This window comes from Gastrolobium bilobum, unplaced genomic scaffold, assembly GCF_033153095.1.
Source record: "Gastrolobium bilobum isolate Gb01-03AN ecotype WA unplaced genomic scaffold, APGP_CSIRO_Gbil_v1 utg5255, whole genome shotgun sequence".
NCBI classification, from domain to species: domain Eukaryota; kingdom Viridiplantae; phylum Streptophyta; class Magnoliopsida; order Fabales; family Fabaceae; genus Gastrolobium; species Gastrolobium bilobum.
Window position 1 is genome coordinate 398,013 of NW_026898528.1, and position 22,293 is coordinate 420,305.

Below are 22,293 nucleotides of genomic sequence, written 5' to 3' on the forward strand. Positions count from 1 at the left end.
CCAATCATGACGCTTCCCGGTGTTACAAACTTCATGGTTACCCTGATCGCATGACTGCTGGAAGAGGACGTGGTCGCGGCCGCTCCAACCCAGGACGTTCTGCCCATGCTTTTGCTCATGCCACTTACTCGGATGCATTACCTCCTCCTACTGGTGTCCCAAAACCATTGTCTGCTACTGATCTTACTCCTGATATGGTTCAACAATTAATGTCTCTTGCTGTCTCATCTAAAGCAACAACTGACAAATTATCGGGTATTGTTTCCTTCCTACATCCTTGGCTTCTGGACAGTGGGGCTTCACAACATATGACTGGCACACTCTCCTTCCTCACTAATATCCGAGTTATTCCTCCGTGCTCAGTCGGTTTACCCAATGGAACCCGTACCGCTGCGGTCCAATGTGGGGATGTGCAACTCACATCTACGTTGCTTCTTACCAACGTTCTTTATGTGCCATCCCTTACATGCAATTTAATTTCTATCTCTCAGTTAATACACTGCAGCAATTGCATCGCTTTATTCACTGATTCCAGTCTATTGTTACATTCAAACGTCATGTTTTGTGGACTTCTAGATTTTCTATTATTGCAATATATAAAAATAATAACTTGACTAATTTTTTAAAAAATTAATTGGACTTTTGAGACCGTGAAATTATGAAAATTATGTAGAGTGTGGAGAGGGAAATAAGTTTCCGATGATATACTAAAAGTGGAAAATAAGATATTTATGGAGCAGAATAAGATTACTGTGACCAGTGCATTAGTTTGGCACTAGCCACACGTAACCTGGTCATGATTGTTTATTTATAGATGGGTGGATATCATATCACAGCAGATATGTCCCTGGCCTTATAATAAATAATTAATGGGCCAGAGGAACCCGCGTATTGTATATTAATGGAATTGATATGTTTGCGTTTTACCTTCTGCATAACCCGTTGAAAATAAAGGATTCCATTTTTTTTATGTCGATTGAAAAAAGTTATCTCTAATAATCTATTATAATTATATATCATGAATAGTATATAATTATAATAGTAAATTTATTTTTTCTTTTTTCGTCACGTTAGTCTATAATATTTGAAAAAAGAAAGAAAAACAATAATTCTAATATTATAATTATATACTATCTGTAGTATATAATTTTTTTTTTTAAAAAAAAATTTCAGCAAAATTTCCGGAAAATGAATACATTTGTTGGTGATGAATTCGCTTTAAGAATGCAATTTCCCATCCCTAGAAATAGGATACTGCCATGGAAGGCCGAGCGAAACTTGAGAATAGATCCTCTCATATGAAAAAGTGATCATGTGGTCATGTTATTTGATTACAACCACTTATTGATAATGAGATAAGAGAGAAAAAAATATATAATTTTTAAATAAGTAATTATGATCAAATAACATGACTACGTGATTACCTTTTTACATAAGAGGATCCATTCTCGCGAACAAATCTTTGGTGCTATTGTAGCATCAAAGATTCAGTACATCCCACCAATAAAATTATTACATATCAGCTAAAATTTTATTTTCTCTGACAAATTTTTTTCTCTCCTATAATGTGTAATATTTTCATTGATGAGATGCACTGAATCTTAATACAACAGTAGCACCAAATCGCACATTCTCGCCAAACTCGCATAAACATCATTACACCATCATTGATTCACATTTGATCTCAAATCTCGCTCCCCGAATAAATTAATAATAATAATAATAATAATAACCATAATAAAAGGCACGTGGCTGTGTCAACATCTATAGTAAAAAACATAATACCAGTGCTTCTAAAACATTTCTTTTAACATATGAGTTATGTTTATAATGAAAAAATTTATAAGTATAAACTATCCTTTCAATCATTTGGGTCTTCCAACTGTGCTATAATTATTCCTTTACATTCAAAAATAGCATATCAATTGGACATTTATTATTAACGAACTCAGAGGGGCTAGTGGCATAGGTGTCTGGCCACTACATCAATTAGGTACAAGAAACTTCATATAAATTAAAAGCGCCGTTGTGTCTTGTTGCTTGGCGAGTTGTGGTCCAAACCACTTTAGTTATTCCTTCCACTGATTTTTTTTGGTAGTTATTCCTTCCACTTATTTGCTGTTTCATTTCAACGCTTGCTTTTTGTTTTAACTGATGCTGGAATGAGAAATAAACAATGCAACATGAATGAGATTAATATTTTTTTTACGGTAAGAGATAATTTTATTTCTTACATATACATAAAAATATACGGGATTAATATTTTTTTTTCTTCTCTTTAAATGATTCCACATAAATTATATATATTTTTATATATATGTAAGAGATAATTTTATTTCCTACAAAATAAAAAATATTAATCCCAATAACCATACCAAAAATTGACCAGTTTTCCTTAAAAAAACTGTATAAAGATTAAGGACAGAGTGGAATCAGAATCGTGGCATTGGCTGCAAAACATGTCTAATTCATGTACCTGAAAAAAGAGGTCAAATTCATGTTTATCTAGATTTGCCGTGAGACAAGATAATGGGAATTGGAAGCTGCTAAGGCAGCAACAGTGAGACCCACATCCACTATTATTAAGACTGAAATATTTTTTCATTTTTTTTTCTCTCTAATGAGACATGCTAACACAAACACATTCATTCATATTTAATTTTTTAATATTATTCTCTTCTATATGAGATGCGGTTTTGCAGTTGAAAAACACATTTTTTGAATATTTTTGTTCATCAAAGATAATGTTCAGATTGTTCCTTCATTTTCTCAATTTTTTTAAAATTTTTTTCTTTATTTTTTATTGTGTGTTTTCAAATTTTAGAGAAGATTGAATTTATATCTAAACTAATAAATATATAATCTGCTCCCATATATTAAATTAGAGTAAAATTTTAGAGTAGCTTACAACCCACTTGTTTATTTTTTGTTTAAAAAAAATACTTCTTTAATTCAAAATCTTCTAATAATTATTTTTTTAAGGGGAAAACCTAAAAAAATAGTTTCAGTACTTTTTTCAAAAGTTAAAAAAAATTCAAAAAAAGTTATATCACAAAAGGTTTTTTTTATTATCAAAGTTTATAAAAAAAAACTAGTAATTTGTTATTCTATTTTTCAAAAGAATTAAGAATTTCTTTTTTCCCATGTTGCAAGAATTTAGAATTCTAGTGCAAACTACGTATTTCGGAGAGTAGATAATTTTGATATTATAATTATGTACTCTCCCGAGCAATGTTATTAAACCCGACCCGGTCGGGATACTGGGTTACTGGATTATTGGTCGGACCAGTCGACTCGGATATATATATATATATATATATATATATATATATGTGTGTGTGTGTGTGTGAACATATAAATTTAATTATATTCTTCATATTTAAAATGAGTTAAACAAGATTCATTTAATTATATTCTCCATATATAGAATGAATTAAACAAGATTCGTTAAATAAATTCAAAAATTACTCAATCACATTTTTACAAGTTCATAATTAATCAATAAATTACACCAAATAAACACAAATAAATGAAAATGCACGCTATTACTATATCAATTTAGATTACAACTCAGAATCCCACAAGTATATCTCTCAATGACATCCAAAAGGCTAAATATTGAAAACTCATATTTTTCAAATTCATATGATATTGAAATGACATATGTCATATTCTCTTATTCTATTGTTCCGCATATTGTTTTAGTCTTAAAAGCTGAAATTTGAAGTCACTATAGAAGAATATATTACTAGCAAATAAAATTACAAAAGTTTTTAAAATGAGATCTACATTTTTCAGACAAGATAAAACAACTTTGGTTTTTGATTTTATTTTTTATTTTTTATGAAAATACATGACTCGCCGATTTTCAAGACCTGACCCGGTCACCAATTCTAGCAGGTTTTGGCCGGGTTTGACCGGGTCTGTTACATAACCAGTCTGATACTTGACTCAAACCGATCCAATGACAGGTTCTCCAGTTTCGGATCCACCCGATCAGGTCGGGTCGAGTTTGATAACACTGATTTACAGAAAAAATTCAAATTCCCGCAACATGAGAACCTATTATTCCAAGAATTAAATATGTCATTCTTAATTTAATTGATCATTTTTTATTTTTAAATACTTATTCTAAAATATATTTTATAATTTAAAATATTTTCTTATAAATATTTTTTAATTTTACATAAATTTAAAAACCCAACCAAAATACCTGTCTAATTGTTAATACATGAAAGTACACCGATTGAAATAAGTTAAAATATTTAATAACTCACTTCGCATGTTCACATTAGTTGATTTTAGATAAAATAATAGTTTATATTTTTCACTTTAAAGAAAGCTTTTGATAAAAAAATGATTATCACCCAAAAACAATATAGTAGAAAAACAATATAGTAGTCAAATACGGGAACAGTGATCAGACTGACAACATTTATGGCAAATTTTTTATCCAATTGTTATGTAAATAGTATTTTTTACTAGACTCACACTTATTGAAATTTGCTATGATTGATAGTAAACTTGGTAGCCAATAATTTCGTGACACCTGACACACTTTTGCAGAAAAAGCTGATGCCACATATTCAAGTTTCCTACGACTGGTAGCAAACTTGATAGCCAATAATTTCATGACACGTGATATACTTTCACAGAAAAAATTGACTGGACTAAGTTCGCTACCACGGATAGCGAACTAGGTGTGCTATATGGTACAATCTCGTTACCCGATCAAAATTAATGTACTAATCACAACAACAAAAAACGAAGGAGAAGAGCTATTTAATTAATGTACCAATCACCAGTCACAATTAATGTATTAATCACCAATCACTTTCGAAGGTCACAATTTTTGATTCGGATATTCAAATCAGATGATTTTTTATTTTATTTCACAAAAAACTTTTCGAGATCTATACAATGATATCTTATAGCAGGCGTCCATGGTCATCCAATTTTTATTTAAGACAAAATGAATCATAAAAATCTACACCTAAGAAGGTCGTTGGCAGCTTCAAGTCTTCAACATTAAGATGACATCTTCCTCTCAAATCTTAAATAATTTGGATGAATTAAGCAAAAACCAATGGAAATATTGGATTAATACGGCCTATCCACATGACTCAGCAAAAGACACAATTGCTTGTAACACATGGATATGAACTTAAAACATTTAGAGGAAAGATACACGGTTATATTTATTATTAATTTAATCTTATCAACTATTTTTTTTTTTATTTGAAATTGATTCCACGATGACTAATCAAACAATAAGGGTGGTAAACTTAAAATAATAGTAACTATAAAGTTGCCGAGAAACATATATGCAAGCAGAATTCCCTTGAATTATGTCAAAAGAAAGGGGGAACTAAAAAACACCTAAGATTTCACCAGTGAAGAAGCTATTTGTTGCAAAACTGATTCTGTTCAAAAATAGGGGATTGTTTGTTTGTACCCAAATAACAGCCCAAATAACAGTAACAGCATATTAGCAATAAAGAGAGGATTGTGAAAGTACATATTACAGAAGTCTCAATGAATGGAAACATCACCACAACAAACACGATTTATTCCATCAAACCCATGATAAAATTAAAATCATGAACAGCAAAATAAATATAAAATTTGATCACTCAAGGAAGATCTTTCAGGACCCAATAAGTAAAGGAACGGGTCATCCATCTAACATATAAACAAAAGATTTGAAGAACTCAAGTAAACTAATCATAACCCATAAATGATTAATCTACAATTCTTATCATGAACAGAACACAACTCAGATTTATAAAGAGAGCCTTAAATACAAGTACCAATTAAATGACTACCAGCCATAAACAACCTGCGAGTACTTGTTCTTAAGCCACCTAAAGCTCTTTCTGAAGGATCCTTTGACCTTACCTTCCACAGAATACATTTTATAGCTGGCAACCCTCTTCTTCCTCTGAACCTCAGGATCAGCTAAGCTCCAAGACTTGGAGAAAGAAGACCCAGCAGAAAAGCTTTTCCCTTTCTTCAACTTTAAGTCCTTAGGACCCATTTGAGTTTGTTCATAAGAAACACTCTGGCTCCTGAAATCATAAGACCTAGGTGCTCCATAGTAACTCTGCATCTGCATCATTTGCCCATTTGCATAAGACCTTGATCTGTGAAGGTCCTCCATGGAAAATTAGGCAGAAAGAAGATTGAAGGGTTTGTTTCTCTTCAAGGCTTAAACTTTATTCTTCTATTAGTGAGATTATCAAAATTTGAGGGACAGTGGTTATGTGGGGTCCAACAAAGACCATAGGAGTTCCGGTCTGCGGTGGCTTTGTTTTACTTTGAATTTTATTTTAGGTTTTATGATATTAAATCCAATCCACTGTTACTGACTTTTGGGGACAACTGATATTTTTATTCTCTAGATTGCGACATTGCGTGTTTAATGGGGAATCAATATTGCCTAATGTCTAAGCTTTTAAAATTCTAAGGATTTTGCTTCTTCTTCTTTTTGTTGGTTAAGGATTTTGCTTTTTGACCCTAACAAACGATTCCTCGAAAAGACAATTTATCTAGCACGAATTCTGATAACTTTTTCACCCACGACAACAAGAAAGATAAAAATCTTTTTTGACCCAATTTTCAGGAATCATAATTTCAACTTGGTAATTAAACATGTGAGATTTATATTATTTTTTTTTACATATTTTTATGTGTATATATAAGATAAAATTTAAAATTTATCTCATACAATAAGAGAAATATTAACTCCTTTTTTGGAAATAAGAAATATTAACTCCTTAAAAGTATTGAACATTTTTTATTATTAAAGTATTTAATATAATTTTTATTTAATTTGTTTATATAGTAAGAGTATTATTGAGAAGATATTTTAAGAACATATAATTAACCTCATAAACATATATATTGAAATTACTTGGTCATTTAAGCGAGATGATCAAATGTGGATTCATAGGAAACAACCATAAGTCATAACCACAGTTTTTTAGATTCTTTGTGATGTTTTTAATCATTTAGATTTAAGCATGTCATTCTTTAATAGAGAATAAATTCTAATTTAACATGTTGGGTGGCTGGATCTGAAATCATTTAGAGGATAACAATCAGAAATGTATGCTTCTCAAATGCACGTACATTATTTTTTGTTACAAATTTTATTATGTTTCAATTTTTTATATTTTCTTTTTCTTTCTCTAAATTTTTTCAATATTACTTAAAAATATATCCTCACTTATATTATAAAGGGACATGATCATTTGACACCGATGTCAAATTAAATAGTTTGGCACCAAATATTAACCGTTGATTTCTTTCAATTTGATGGTTATAATTTATTGAATCACACTTATTAATTAATTAATAATTCCTAATAATCATAACCATTAGATTGGAGAAAATCAATAGTTATGATTTAATGTCAAATTTTGTAAAGTTTGACATCGGTATCAAAAAATTCTGCATCCTTTTTAAATAATATATTTACTATATATCGCATATCGGCATTAAAAACGATGAAAATCAAGTTTGTTAGTAAATGAAAAACAATTCTTTAATTAGAATCAATTTAGCAAGTAAATTGTAATTTAAGGGACTAAACTTTTAGTCTCAAATGAGGGATTGAACTCCAATTTTTACCAATTGAGACCAGGGCAATGTGCATATACCAAAGAAGGGTGAAACATGTGTAATTTCATTTTATTTTTGGTTGACAATTCCCATCAGAATATTCTTTATGTTCTTAATAGCTCCTGTCCTGGCTGTACTCTAAAAACCACGGAAACGTTCAACTTCTAGCTGCCAACGTGACTGTAAATTGTAACCCCTAGGACAAGTCACCACACGTCGTATAAGTTGATAGTTGACCAAGCCAATCAAGAGGAATTGCCGTAATCGCACTCGCACACACTGATACTTCACAAAATACATGTCAAGCAATCTAATCTCTAGTCAGAAACGGAACCTCATTGCGTTTGAGGGAAAACTTCTCTATAATAATTTTTTTTTTTAAATAAACAAGTTAAAATATTTTTTTATTAAATATTAATAAATCAAAATTATTATAATCTTTAAATTAAATAAAAGATAGATGCACCTACAATTCACTTCAGAAATTTGTCCTCATATCTAGGTCCGAAAGATGGATTTTAATTAGATTGTAACTTAAAAACAGCTGTGATATTCAGATGAAGGGCAAACATCATACAAATAGGTCATTTTAACGGGGTAACAATGAGGATAAGTCAAGTATATTTCCAATAAAACGTTAAAATTTTTAAAATTTACATAACCATCCTAACACATATATTACAACAAAGCATATAGAAGAACAGCTTCAGATCCAAAGCTAAAAGCTAATAGCTTTCTACAACAGGCAGCTTTAAAACCCCAAGCTGAATGTTTGATGGCAGCAGCTGAAAAATATCACAGATCTGGAAGGGGGTAAAAAAAAATATAGGAAAAATTCAGAAGGATACACTTTAGAACAACCAAAAGGCAGATAAAGGAATTGGTATTTTAATTTCCTGTTAAACATGCACAAACTACCAATGCAGACCACAAACCAAAAAAATAAAAAATTAAAGCTTACCGCCCATTAGCACATAAAAACCTAATACTACATGAAAGCGAATTTATTAAAATTTATTGTCCCAAGTAATAGTGATATGTTCAATTCTTCCAAATTTCATAGAGATAAAAGACAAATATACAAAAGAAAAGGGAAGCAAAGAGCCTGAAAAAGGGGTTGCTGTTTCTCCTATAATCCTATTCTTTCAGCTTCAACTAGTCAAATATGCATTTACATCTTTAACAGGCTAACATATTGTTGTAAAGGTGAAAGACATTAAACAGACTTGAACACCGAAATGTAATATTTGACAAATAGAAACAAGGTTAATGGCAACCACTATAGCTCATTATCTGTAAAAGTGATGAAAATTTAAATGATAACACTGAAAAATATTTTGAAGCCAAAATCTTATTCCACAACAACAAATAAAGAAAGAAGCATAGGAAAATGAGAGGACCTGATCCTTCAAACCTCGAGAGAGCATCGTCTCACATGCCTCATCCAATACAAACATTGTAATATAATTCGGGCGCAAAGATTGTCCACGCAGCATGTCAAATACACGACGAGGGGTACCAACAACTACATGGACCCCATTCGAGAGGATGTGTTGTTGTTCACGAACACTGGTCCCGCCCACACAAGCATGAACCTTGACACCAAGATAGTCACCAAGTGCTTGCATGACCTTCTCAATTTGTCGTGCAAGTTTACGAGTGGGAGCAAGAACCAGTGCCTGACATTCAACTAAGCTGTAATCAAGCTGCCGCAAAATTCCGGAGCAAAACATAGCAGTTTTTTCAGTTCCAGATAGTGCTTGTTGAATTACATCAATTCCCTTGCAGAAAGGAATAATCCCCCTTTTCTGAATTGCAGAGGGCTTCTCACAACCTTTACAGAAGTAACACAATCATTAGAAACGCTCTGTTTTTTTTAGTAATTGAAACGCTCAGTTATCAATGACAAATAATAATAATAATGACAATGATATTAAGAAAGAAAGTGCAGCAAGTATTCGAGATGCTCAGAGGGATATAATTTGACTGTGAATTAATCTCAGATTCGATGCAAATATAAACAATATAAACTAACGTTCGAAAATAGGATTTAGGCTTATAGTACATTCATGCATTAATGTACATACCGTACGAATAAAAACCCCCAACATGCATCTTAGATGGCAGCAGCTGAAAAATATCATTGATCTGGAAGGGGGTAAAAAATATGGGCAAAATTCAGAAGGATACACTTCAGAACCAAAAGGAAGATAAAGTTATTGGTATTTTTATTTCCTGTTAAACATGCACATACTACCATTGCAGAACACTAACCAAAAATAAAATAAAATTTCAAAATGACAAACAGTAAGTATTGTTGGGAACTCGGTTCCCTCAAGGTCGGCACGGAAGCGTCTCACAGATCAAACGTCGAGCTTGGCACAATCAAAGGTCGGACTGTACACAGCGGAAAAACGAAAAACGCAGATGGAGAGAGAAACACAACAATCTTTTGACTTGGGAAAACCTTCTCCAATGTGAAGAAGTAAAAACCTACGAAACACTAGTCTAGAACCAAACTTCCACTATGAAAGTAATGGGTACAAGATATCAAACTTCAACAATAATGGTGGTACACTCAAATCTCACCTACAATGGTAGTATTCTCTCAAACTTCCCTAAGGAAGTCTAATACTCAAACTTCTCCCTAGAAGTGCTCTCCATAATGTCTAACCCTAACCTCTCACAAAACACAAGCATATATAAGAGAGGAGGGAAGATTCTAGAATATCAAAAGTGGGGATTAGGATTTTTTGAGCCCCAAGTTTCTTGAGTTTCTTGAGCCCCACTCACCAACATTGGGCCTTGTGTAGCATTAAGGAGGAAAAACCCAACAAGTATTTAAGCTTCATGCCCATAAGAAGATAAAAAACTAAACACTTAGTGAAAGCGAATTTTATTAAAAATTATTATCCCAAATAATAGTCCCATGCGCAATTCTTCCAAATTTCATAGAGATGACAAATGAATATATAAAAGAAAAGGGAAGCCAAGAGACTGAAGGTTTCTGTTTCTCCTATAATCCTATTCTTTCAGCTTCTACTTGTCAAATATGCATTTACAATTTGAGAAATAGTAACAAAGTTAAAGGCAACCACTATGGCTCATTATCTATCAATGTGGTGAAAATTCAAATAAAAACACTCACAGGTATTTCTATGCCAAAATCTTATTCATTTCACAACAAAAGATCAACAGAATGAAGAAAATTAAAGAAAGCAGCATAGGAAAATGAGAGGACCTGATCCTTGAAACCTCGAGAGAGCATCAGCTCATATGCCTCATCTAGTACAAGCATCCTAATATAATCACGGCACCAAGATTTTCTACGCAGCATGTCTATTACACGACCAGGGGTACCAACAACTACATGGACCCCGCCTGAGAGGATGCGTTTATCTTCATGAACACTGGTCCCACCAACACAAGCATGAACCTTGACACCAAGATAGTCACCAAGTGCTCGCATGTCCTTCTCAAGTTGTTGTGCAAGTTCACGGGTGGGAGCAAGAACCAGTGCCTGACATTCAACTAAGCTGTAATCAAGCTGCTGCAAAATTCCAGAGCAAATCGTAGCAGTTTTTCCAGATTCAGATTGTGCTTGCTGAATTACATCAATTCCCTTGCAGAAAGGAACCATCGCACTTTGCTGAATTGCAGAGGGCTTCTCAAAACCTTTTCAGAAGTAACACAATCACTAGAAATGCTCAGTTATCAATGACAAACAATTATGATAATAATAATATAAAAACCAAAAAGAAAGACCAGCAAGTATTCAAGATGGTCAGAGGCATATAATTTGACCGTAAATTAATCTCAGATTCAAAGAAAATATAAATAATATAAACTGAAGTTCTCAAATAGGATTTAGAATTATAGCACATTCACGCATTAAGGTACATACCGTATGCATAAAAAACCCCAACCTGTATCTTAGATGGCAGCAGCTGAAAAATATCATAGATCTGGAAGGGGGTAAATAGATAGGCAAAATTCAGAAGGATACACTTTAGAACCAAAAAGCAAATAAAGTCGTGATAACTTAATTTCGTGTTAGACGTGCACAAACTACCAATATGCAGACCACTAACCAAAAAAGAAGAAGGTAATAAGTAAGTATTAAAACCTTCCTGCCCATAAGAACATAAAAAACTAACATTTAGTAAAAGGGAATTTTGTTAAAAATTATTGTACCAAATAATAGTCCCATGTGTAATTCTTCCAAATTTCATGGATATAAAAGACAGGTATACAAAAGAAAAGGGAAACAAAGGGGTATCAGTTTCTCCTATAATCCTATTCTTTCAGCTTCAACTAGTCAAATATGCATTTACATCTTTAACAGGCTAATTTATTGTTGTAAAGGTGAACAACATTAAACAGACTTGGAAACTAAATGTAATATTTGACAAATAGAAACAAGATTAATAGCAGCTATTATAGCTCATTATCTGTAATTGCGGAGAAAATTCAAATAAAAACACGGAAAAGTACTTTTAAGCCAAATCTTATTCCACAAAAACAAATCAACAGAATGAAGCAAATTCAAAAAAGCAGCCTAGGAAAATGAGATGACCCGATCCTTGAAACCTCGAGAGAGCATCATCTCATATGCCTCATCTAATACAAACATCCTAATATAATCACGGCGCCAAGATTGTCCACGCAGCATGTCAATTACACGATCAGGGGTACCGACAACTATATGAACCTCGCTTGAGAGGTTGCGTTGATCTTCATGAACACTGGTCCCACCCACACAATTATGAACCTTGACACCAGGATAGTCACCAAGTACTCGCACGTCCTTCTCAATTTGTTGAGCAAGTTCACGAGTGGGAGAAAGAACCAGTGCCTGACATTCAACCAAGCTGTAATCAAGCTGCTGCAAAATTCCAGAGCAAAAGGTAGCAGTTTTCCCCTTTCCAGATTGTGCTTGCTGAATTACATCAATTCCCTTGCAGAAAGGATCAATCACCCTTTGCTGAATTACAGAGGGCTTCTCAAAACCTTTTCAGAAGTAATACAATCATTAGAAACGCTCGGTTATCAAATGACAAATAATAATAATACAAAAAAATAAGAAAGAGCAGAAAGTATTCAAGATGCTCAGAAGCATATAATTTGAGTGTAAGTTAATCTCAGATTCTATGCAAACATAAATAATATAAACCAAAGTTCTGAAATAGGATTTAGAATTGTGATACGTTCATGCATTAATGTACATACCAGGTGCATTAATGCCCCTCAGAAGTTTCTCCTTCAATCCCATAGCATCAAAGCTTGCATAAACTTCGTCATAAGAAGTAAAATTCTCTTGCCCATCAGTTCCATGTCTGGCCCCATTGACGTATCAAACCAAGAATTAGCATATAACTATAGGCATCGAAGCATCACAGATATGCATTATGTATGAAATAATAAGGGGGGATCACTAATACGAAGAAACTAAAAACATATCTCAATGCAATGCATCTCTACTAAGTATCCAGCTAAAGAAAAGGGAAACTTACAACTCATTCATCTCAGCATCATGTTGACGAGCATCCAATTGTGATCCTTCTGGTGCCAACTCAGCCATGATAGCAAACTACAAAGAAAAAAAAAATATATCAATTCATTTCACATCCTAAAGATCAAACTTGAGATATTAATATTACATATGTTATGGATATGAATATCATATCCCAACTACCTATCAGAATATCTGGTGAGATACAGAGTCATCAACATCTCAACAACTCCAAACAGCCAAAAGAGTACAAGATAAGGATCACATCCCAACAGGAGGGGAGTTGAATCCTACTACAATTGGGAAATCTCAAAAGGCCCAAGCCTAGGAAGGTAATCCTATAAATAAGAGCCTAAGGACCCCAGGTAAACACGGAGAACTCATTTATTACTTCTGCCCACGCTGTGCACACACCCACCTCTTGGCTATAAGCCTATTGCTTGTGCGCAGTGATTGGGACCTCAGCTATAAGCCTAGAATACAGTTGATATACACTATCTCTGAGCGCATACCCTACGGTATAGCAATACGGTATATCCAGAACCTAACAACATAAATTCTAATTTGCAAACTATAGTTCATAACCCAATCACACTAATTTTTCAACTATAAGAAAAATGAACAATCTGACGAAAATTACTAAACAAACAGTTATAAGAAAAACAATGAGGCAGAGAATCAAAGAGAAAAGTGGAACAACCCAAATAGTTAGAATAGATTCAGTTTACATATCCGAGGGATATAGCAGCAAAGCAACAAGTTCAAACCTATGAGGGAGAGGGCAGACGTTCGAATGATCAAATAATGAACAAGAGTATATTTGACTCGTTTGAGAGTAGGGATTGTGCAGTTAGGTTTTCTGCAACTCGAAAGAGACGACGACGTAGCAGAGGCAGAACAGATGAGAACGCCGGTGAACGAGAGAGTATTGGAATGGTTTCGAATTTGAATTTGATGCTGTCGTTTTCAACTTCTTTCTCGGTTTTACCCCTGATGTTTTCGTCTTATGGCAGCCTAACCCCACAAGGTTACGACGTCGTGTCCAGGACAAAGTGACAAGGCCATGTCATCAATTCATCATGTCATGTCCGCGGAAATCTGTTCCCTTCCCTCAGTTATTGTGATTGTTGATTTAAAAATATAAAATTATGTAACTTTTTTAAATTAATAACATTATTATTTACGTGAAATTAATTATATGAGTAGAGTTTGACTTTGACATTATACGGCTTCACCAATATATATATTTTTTAATATACTTAAAACATATCATAAGATTGTTTATAACTTAATTTTGGTCCGCATTACTCACAGATAGTCCAGCTCAACGATCTTGAGCACCCAGCTTCCTAATCGTTGGGTTTTTACATGCTTCAGTGTTAACTCAGCCCATCATCACCTTGCCGATATTGTTGAATTGGACAAAGCCATGTGAGCCCTTATGATCTCTTGGATATAGAAAACAATGGGTACATGAGCGGTGCTTATATATCTGTAGATTGGTGCATATTCAGACCAAACAGTTGAGCAAGGCCTATATTCTAGCCTGCGTAAATTGGAAATTCAAGGAAATAAGTCCTATAAGAGCGAATATTGGGTTGAAGTTGGAAACTAAAGCGTGAGTGAAAAAGTTATAATAGCTTAAGTGAGAATCGCATAAATAAAAATGTACATAAACCCAATTGGTTAAGATTTTGAATTGAAATATCGTAGTGAATTATCGCATAGCATGATTTCTTTGTACCATGCGCTTCCCTGGACTCTCGTAACAAGAACTGCATTTGAAAAAACATTGGGATACCTGGCCAACCAAGGAAGGTTTCCCTATGTTGAAGCAATTCATCGATCGTTCACGGTTCATTTGCTAGAATTTTTGTCAAGAGCAGGGAACCATTATCAATCAATTAAGCTGAATCCACTATATTAAATGGATCTGATATTATATCTCAATTCAAAATTTTAATGCATTAGGTTCATGGATTTATCCACTTATATACACTTCACTTAATCCATAACTAACTGATATGGGATTCCATCATACTTGAACTTGAATATCCCAATATTTTTTCCCTTATAAATTGATTTTGATTCAGTTAAATAATTGTCCTAGAAAAAAAATTAAATAAAATGATAGGTTTAAGTTGTGAAAATGATTTTTAGTGTAAGATATAAAATCAAATGGTGAATAAATTAGTAAATATAAAAATGTAAATAAATATTGAATCATATCTTACTCCAAAAATGGTAATAGCGGGTTTAGAATTCTTTTTTTTTTGTTTGGTTCACAAAGGTATTTTCAGGTCGTTAACCGAAAATTAATCTTTTTGAGACAAGATCATATTGAGTGGTAAATTTCTCCCAACATTATTTTGAACTAATGGGTTATTTCAAATGTTTCATGGGGGAATAATTTTTATCGTGTTAAAATTTTATATCATGTGATTTTTTTGTGTCTATCTCTTTTTTCATTAATGTTGATTGGACCCCACCATTTAATGCATATAAAAAGATAGATAAGCACAAAATTTTTTACATGACTCTCTCATGTGAAATTTTAGAGAATGCATCATCTCATGTATTATTTAACATAATTATAGATCCTAATCATTCATCGGTGAATCAGTTGTAATGAATAATGAGAGAGAGAAAATTATTAGAATAGGGAATAACAAGATTATCACACCCAAATTGATTATGATCCTCTTACAAAATATGATCATGTTAATTAGTATCAACTTCCGAAATTTTATCACGAGATAATCTATTCCCCGTAATAAAAAGATCTTAAAGTTCTAAACTTGCTTCAACTTTGAATTTGTAACCTGTGCTGTGTGCTGCATATAGGTGCAAGAAGAAAACTAAAAACTGACAGACAACTGATAAAGGTTAGAGCTACGAGACATAGCCACATAGGCATGGGATACGCGACGTGATGCACAAGACTACATGGGTTACAGTGACCCGTGCTCAATTGCTCATGCTTCACATTTGTTTTCAGTAAACTATATATGTAAGCTATATATATCGTTTTATGGACATTTGTTAGGTATAATATCTAATTGTTTTAGTATTTTTTAAATTATGTATTTAAACATATATGATACGACTGATTTTCATTGATAAAACATATTTTTATACAATGACAGTATATATATATATATATATATATATATATATATATATATATGTAGTATGTAGAACTCTTATTTTTATTTGTTGGTATCCAACACTGTTTAAATATATTATGTTTCAATAAAGATATGCTGAAGGTAAGAAAATAATTCAATGAACACTTCAAAACGATTTAGAGAAGGAAAGAGAAATTCCTAACTAATCCTCTAAGATTTTTAAAGTTCCTTAATTTAATCGGTTAAACCTGTTTGGAAAAAAAACTAACTACCTATTATAATTATTAATATTTTAAACAAACAAAATAAAGTATAACTAAAGTTATAAAATTGTTAAAATCAAGCATTTATCTTATTTTAGTTTATTTATTTTAAAATTCAAGTCTAAAGAAAAACAAAGAAAACTAGGATTTGATTCTGATTTTTTTTTTCCTTTCAATTGTGTGTCGTACTCGTACTACTAAGGTAGCCTTTGATGCATTCTAAAGGATAACACAAATATAAAAGTACAACACACAAGTGAATTGAGTTACTTGGAAATTTTTTATTGTTACTTGTTAGAGAAAGCTATTGATACCTGGACCAGGCTAACATGAAGGATATCTAAATTTCTATTTTCTTGCTTCTTTTGGTTATAATAGCTACCGAATCCCGAGGAGGCCTTAATTGCTTTGCAAAATATAACAAATACAAATTCAATTATGTATATATGATTGTTTTTTGCAAGTATTAGAAAGATGTATCTCATTTCAAATACAAGTTAGTTATACTTTGCAACCATTGCCTTACTATTAATGAATAAAAAAAGGGGAATAAAGTTGAATTTCTTTTTATAAAGAGTTAAATAAGGGAAAGAGAATAAGAAAGGAAAGCATAAAAATAGTCAAAGAAGAGACCAAAGTATATCCATCTTCCGAAGCACTCAAGCTGTTTGTGATAGTGCAGAAGTGGGGATATTGCTATTGCTACACCGCCACACTCAGCCAATGTTGGCGTGCACAGTTCACAGCAGCAAAAGATGTGTATGTGATTGAAGCACATGGCTCCAAATTCTGGTCACATGCATGCTTGCCCCTGATCAGTTCCAACTCTAACCCCACACCATCTTTTTTTCTGATCACAAATTAAAAAATTAAAAAGGAGATAGAGTTCTATTGACCCCATTAATATTTCTGATAAGGCAAAGGCAAAGGCTGGACTGTCTTTGACTGACTCGTTTTGTTGGCCAGTTCCCAACACACTGGACTCTTCTCTGGTGAGTATCGAATTCCAAAGGATTAGGGTTTATCACTTCAGAGTCAATAATGCCACCACCCCCACTATCTTAATGGAATCAACCACCCACTTGACCAAGACAACCCCAAACCACACGATGTGGGAATTTAAGATATATATATATATGGAAAAAACATTTCTCAAGCAGCTTGAGATAAGTTTATCTCCGGCTACCCCAAAACTACGTCGTTTTATTTATTTATTTCCTTATATTAATTGATTCACCTTTGAATGGTTATGATTCCTTTTTTCTCTCTCTTCCTTTATCACCATTGATCCATCTTTGTACGGTTATGATTTAGTAGCCGGAGATAAGATTATCTCAAGCAGCTTGAGAAACGATAAGCCCTCTATATATATATGTGTGTGATTTATATTTGAATCATGCAATGAAGCCTAAATTTGGAAGCAACTAATAATTAAAAAGATAGACAATTAAAATAAGGATTTAGTGTGTGTCGTTTGAAAGGATGTAATTAAGTTGTGTCCTTTTAGTGACTTATACAAAGTCAGACTTTGTATAAATCTGAAAAGCTATTTTTTTTTACTTTACACGTCAGTGATGTGACTGAGGATTAATTAGTTAATAAAGTTATTACATTGCATATAAAAATAAATAAAAGTTTTTGGTAGATTTTCCTAATTAGAAATTGTGGAGACAGATAATAATCTCATCATGGCTTGGCCTCGTATAGTAATTTGGGCATTATCAATCAATGTCCCATTTTAGTTAATTTGCCGAAAGTGGTGTTGGGAGACATCTGATCAAAGGATCAATGTAGAACGTGCTAGTCCAAAGATTTAGTTCTTTTCTTTACATTACCTTATATACTTAAAAAGTAAAAGAGATGTGTTGCCCATATACGAAGATGCTTATCATAATTGTTATTGAAATAAATACACTTGGGCTTTCTATATCCACAAATTTTGTGTTTCTCATTCTGTCATGTCCGTTTAAACACCTGGAATCAACGCGCATGTAACATCATCCATCCTCTCCACCAAAATGGGTTAAATTCTAGAAAACCTTGTACTCGTGGCCCTTCCTTATTGGGAAACCTATTTGATTCCCCTTTGTGATAATGTACCCCACCTCATATCATCATTAGTTTAGAAGTACAATGTATAGTTAATTTCATATTTACAGATATGTAAATAGTAATAACCATCCTTCTGAAACTTTGCTTTCACTCAGCATTAATTAGTTAAATTATGTGAGACCTAATTAATTTCAAAAGACGAGAAAATAATTAACATAGAGACACAAAAAGTCAATGTTGTATATATAGCAGAAGGGACAAAGCAGCTGAACCAATCAAAGTGGTTAATGTGTTTTCACATTGATTTAATTTAATATCAGCGGGGTTATTAATTGTCAAAGGCATAACGTGCCTCAAACTCAAACCAAGCACTTGTTGCGATTGCTTGGAACATTAGCGTTAATGATTTACTTTGCATCAATAATGTTTGAACTAAAATAAAGCATAAAGCATATATACTTTAAACTGCTTTAGCGGCGCATTAGATCTTTGAGTGAACTTTTGTGTTTATGAGGCTGTGTGTTGAGCACAAACTGGCCAATTAGCTCTTTGATGCAATTCCTTCCTTTTCCCCCATTCCCTCTTTTATTAAAGGAATTGGGGTCCTGCCATTATAGTTCCCATGTGTTGGGTTTCAATTCGATCTGCACCATAGTATATTATGTGTAAAAACAAGGGCACAATGGATATTCCTTAAATATGGACTACAATAATACTACACTTGATTAGTTTTTGACATGATATTTCAGAGCAAGAACCTTCCTTTCTCATTGACTTTTTCTCTCATCTATTAGAACCAATAGAAATATTTGTTATCTAAAAAGTGAATAATTAAAATATGCTTATTTAGTTTAACAAATTGAGCTGTGTTGATAATTGAAAAGTTTATAAACCCAAATGAAATTGCTGCAAATCAAGCACTTAATCATCATTTTTATAATTATATATAACTGGTGTGATTTGATCGCGGGAATTATTGATAAAAATTCTTAGGCCTGGAAGTACGTCATAACTCATCATAACATCTATGGAAGCACACCATAGGCACCTGACTGTTATTGTGTTGCATATAGGGGTGGCTGATATTGTGTCGATCGACAGGTTTCTACTTTCTAGGCATTTTTCTAATTTCAGTGAAATTTTCATAATTTAGTGTTTTATTTTAATTACATTTTAGGGTTTATTAATATCATATAAAAGGGTGTTCAACATTCATATTGATGGAGTTAAACATTTTTTTTTATTTTGATAATCGTTTCTTTTCAATTCCAATTTCTGTTTAACCTGTGTGTTTGGTGTTACACTCACTCTAGTGCTAATCAGATCCTAAACAACTAATTGAATAGCTTCTGTTTCAGTTGCATATTATATTTCAGTTTAAAGCCTTGTAGTTTGAGTAATACTAGGTACGGTTAATATTTGAAGGACTGGGTTGCTGTGAGACTTCAGTTCAGACAATACAACAATCTCTAGAGGCTTATTTTATATGAAAAATTATATCATTTCTCAACATATATGGGATATTTTTAGGTGCTGGAGTAAGAAAAATTTCCTACTCTTTTTTTTTTGGGTGAAATAAATTTCCTACTCTTAATTATCATCAAATGTGTCTCTCATTGGTTATAAATTAAAAATAGGTGAATATTATTATACCTACCATTATTTTAGACTTACTACTTTTATTACATGTTTAGTTATTATGAGATTAACGGCAGTTAACTTTTCTTTTCTTTTTCAACTGTTGATTTCAAATTAATCTAACAGTAACCAAATAAGTAATAATTAATAATGATAAGCCTAAAATGGTGATAAGTATAATCATCCCCTTATAAATATAGTTAAACTAAGAGACAGGTGTGGCATATAAAACTAAAGTGATACACATTTAATAATATATAACATGAGATTTTTCTTGATTTGAAAACACGTATCAGGTATTGAAGGATGTAGAATAGCAAGAGTTGGAAGGTTAATAGATTTAGAATTACAAGATGCGTGGGTAACAACAATGAATAAATGAGTTTGAAGTTGGGCTAATTGCATATGGGTGGAGAGATCATAAAGATAAAGTTTCTACACTTCTTTTTCCTCCGCTTTCTCTTTTTCTCTTCTGTAAAATGTTTAAAATATTAGGGAATGGCCAGTGGAAGATAAACCCACATTTATTCCTTCCATACGTGATGCAAGCAAATTCTCTTTCTGGCTCTATATAAATCTCTGCATCTCCCTTCACCTATTCATCACACAACATCTCAAGTTTGTTATTTGTTCCATATACAATTCTTGAGTTAAATACACAAGAAACAAGGGTTTGTTTCCCCCAAAACCCTCCAACCCTTTCAGAAACGAGGGTTACCTTTGTCTGATCCAAGTACTGCAGGTTTAATTAGGAGATGAGATACTCAGCTACATATCAAATTTCATAAATTTTTAGAGACCAAAGGGTAAGGGAGGTGACAGAAGAGAGTGAGCACACATGGTACTTTCTTGCAAGATGATGTTTCATGCTTGAAGCTATGCGTGCTCACCCTCTCTCTGTCACCCCACTATCATCTCTCTCTCTCTCTCTACCCTTTTCACTTTCTGCCATACTATACCTGTTTTTTTTTTTTTTTTTTCTTTTCTTGCTTTCCCTTTTTATGGTAGGAAGAACTAACCCTAACCCAACAGCTTGGGACCTCGATATTAGCCAATAATATTTACATCACTTCTCATACATATCACAGGTATGTGCGTTTTCAAGATTGTGCTTATATATTAGCATAATAACTTGCAGTACCTACTTCCATCAAAAGCAAATTTAATTTCTACATATTTTTTTTAGATATACATAACCTATTATCATAATTATAATTATTTCCAGCTCTAATTGATCAATGAATTTTGATGTTAACTCAGTCAACATACTACTATGAAGTTAAGAGACTGAGTACTGATTAATTAAAACATGTAGAAAAACCTAGCTAGCTTGTCCATTTGATTCAGATTGTTCAAAAAAATGGTTTTTCTTTGTTTTAATTGTCTTAGGTGTTATACACAACACCAATCTACAAAGAGAATAACAAAGGATCAATTTGTCAGATGTGAAAATCTAAATATTACCCTTAGGGTTTTAAGTTTTCACGGTTAAGAAGAAAATTGATCAGCAAATTAAGCGATTTTGTGTAATTTTATTCTCCTATAGAACTGGACTGCATTCTGATTAGACCTTCATGGAAGCACTTAATTTCTGTACCATTGAATTACTTTATGTAGCTAACACAGCTAATCTGATGCTGCAGAGATAAAATTAAATGCATGTTTTGTTTCTTTTCTTTTCTTTTTTTTCTTGTGAAGGTAATAAAAATATATCCCATGTCTCCTTTCTATACACTCTAGGGTTCTAAGACCTAAGTTTTTAACCGCCAAGTATACTATAGTTTGCTAAAATATAAGTTTTCATCTCTTTCAGGTTGTGAAAATCTTGCTAGCATGCTATGGATATATATACATTGAACTGTGAGATTACAAAAATGGTGTATTTTATAATATTTGTGGTTAGGAAGGGAAGAGAGCGCCTGTGGATGGGGGAGGTTGTCTTGTGGTTTATCTTCCTAGCTAGTTAGGTCTACTTCTATATATTGAACAAATTAAAACTAATCAGATCTGTTCATTGTTTGATTTTCAAAGGATTAATGAGTGATGGCATGCATAACTAAGATCTATAAAATTACAC

General features: G+C 32.5%; 2 protein-coding genes across 2 annotated transcripts; both read right to left on the minus strand.

Moving 5' to 3' along the window:
• Nucleotides 1-5,515: 5,515 nt before the first annotated feature.
• Nucleotides 5,516-6,303, minus strand: LOC133317153 (uncharacterized). Its single transcript, XM_061518987.1, has one exon. It carries the CDS (start codon nucleotides 6,158-6,160, stop codon nucleotides 5,822-5,824), a length of 339 nt encoding a protein of 112 aa, XP_061374971.1. The 5' UTR covers nucleotides 6,161-6,303; the 3' UTR covers nucleotides 5,516-5,821.
• Nucleotides 6,304-8,264: 1,961 nt separating this feature from the next.
• On the minus strand, nucleotides 8,265-14,015 carry LOC133317092 (putative eukaryotic initiation factor 4A-2). The gene is made up of 9 exons (XM_061518909.1): nucleotides 13,903-14,015; nucleotides 13,137-13,213; nucleotides 12,853-12,959; nucleotides 12,200-12,633; nucleotides 11,528-11,588; nucleotides 10,865-11,298; nucleotides 9,711-9,771; nucleotides 9,024-9,457; nucleotides 8,265-8,426 (listed from the first exon to the last, which is right to left on the minus strand). Exons 2-9 carry the CDS (start codon nucleotides 13,202-13,204, stop codon nucleotides 8,349-8,351), a joined length of 1,677 nt encoding a protein of 558 aa, XP_061374893.1. The 5' UTR covers nucleotides 13,205-13,213; nucleotides 13,903-14,015; the 3' UTR covers nucleotides 8,265-8,348.
• Nucleotides 14,016-22,293: the final 8,278 nt, after the last annotated feature.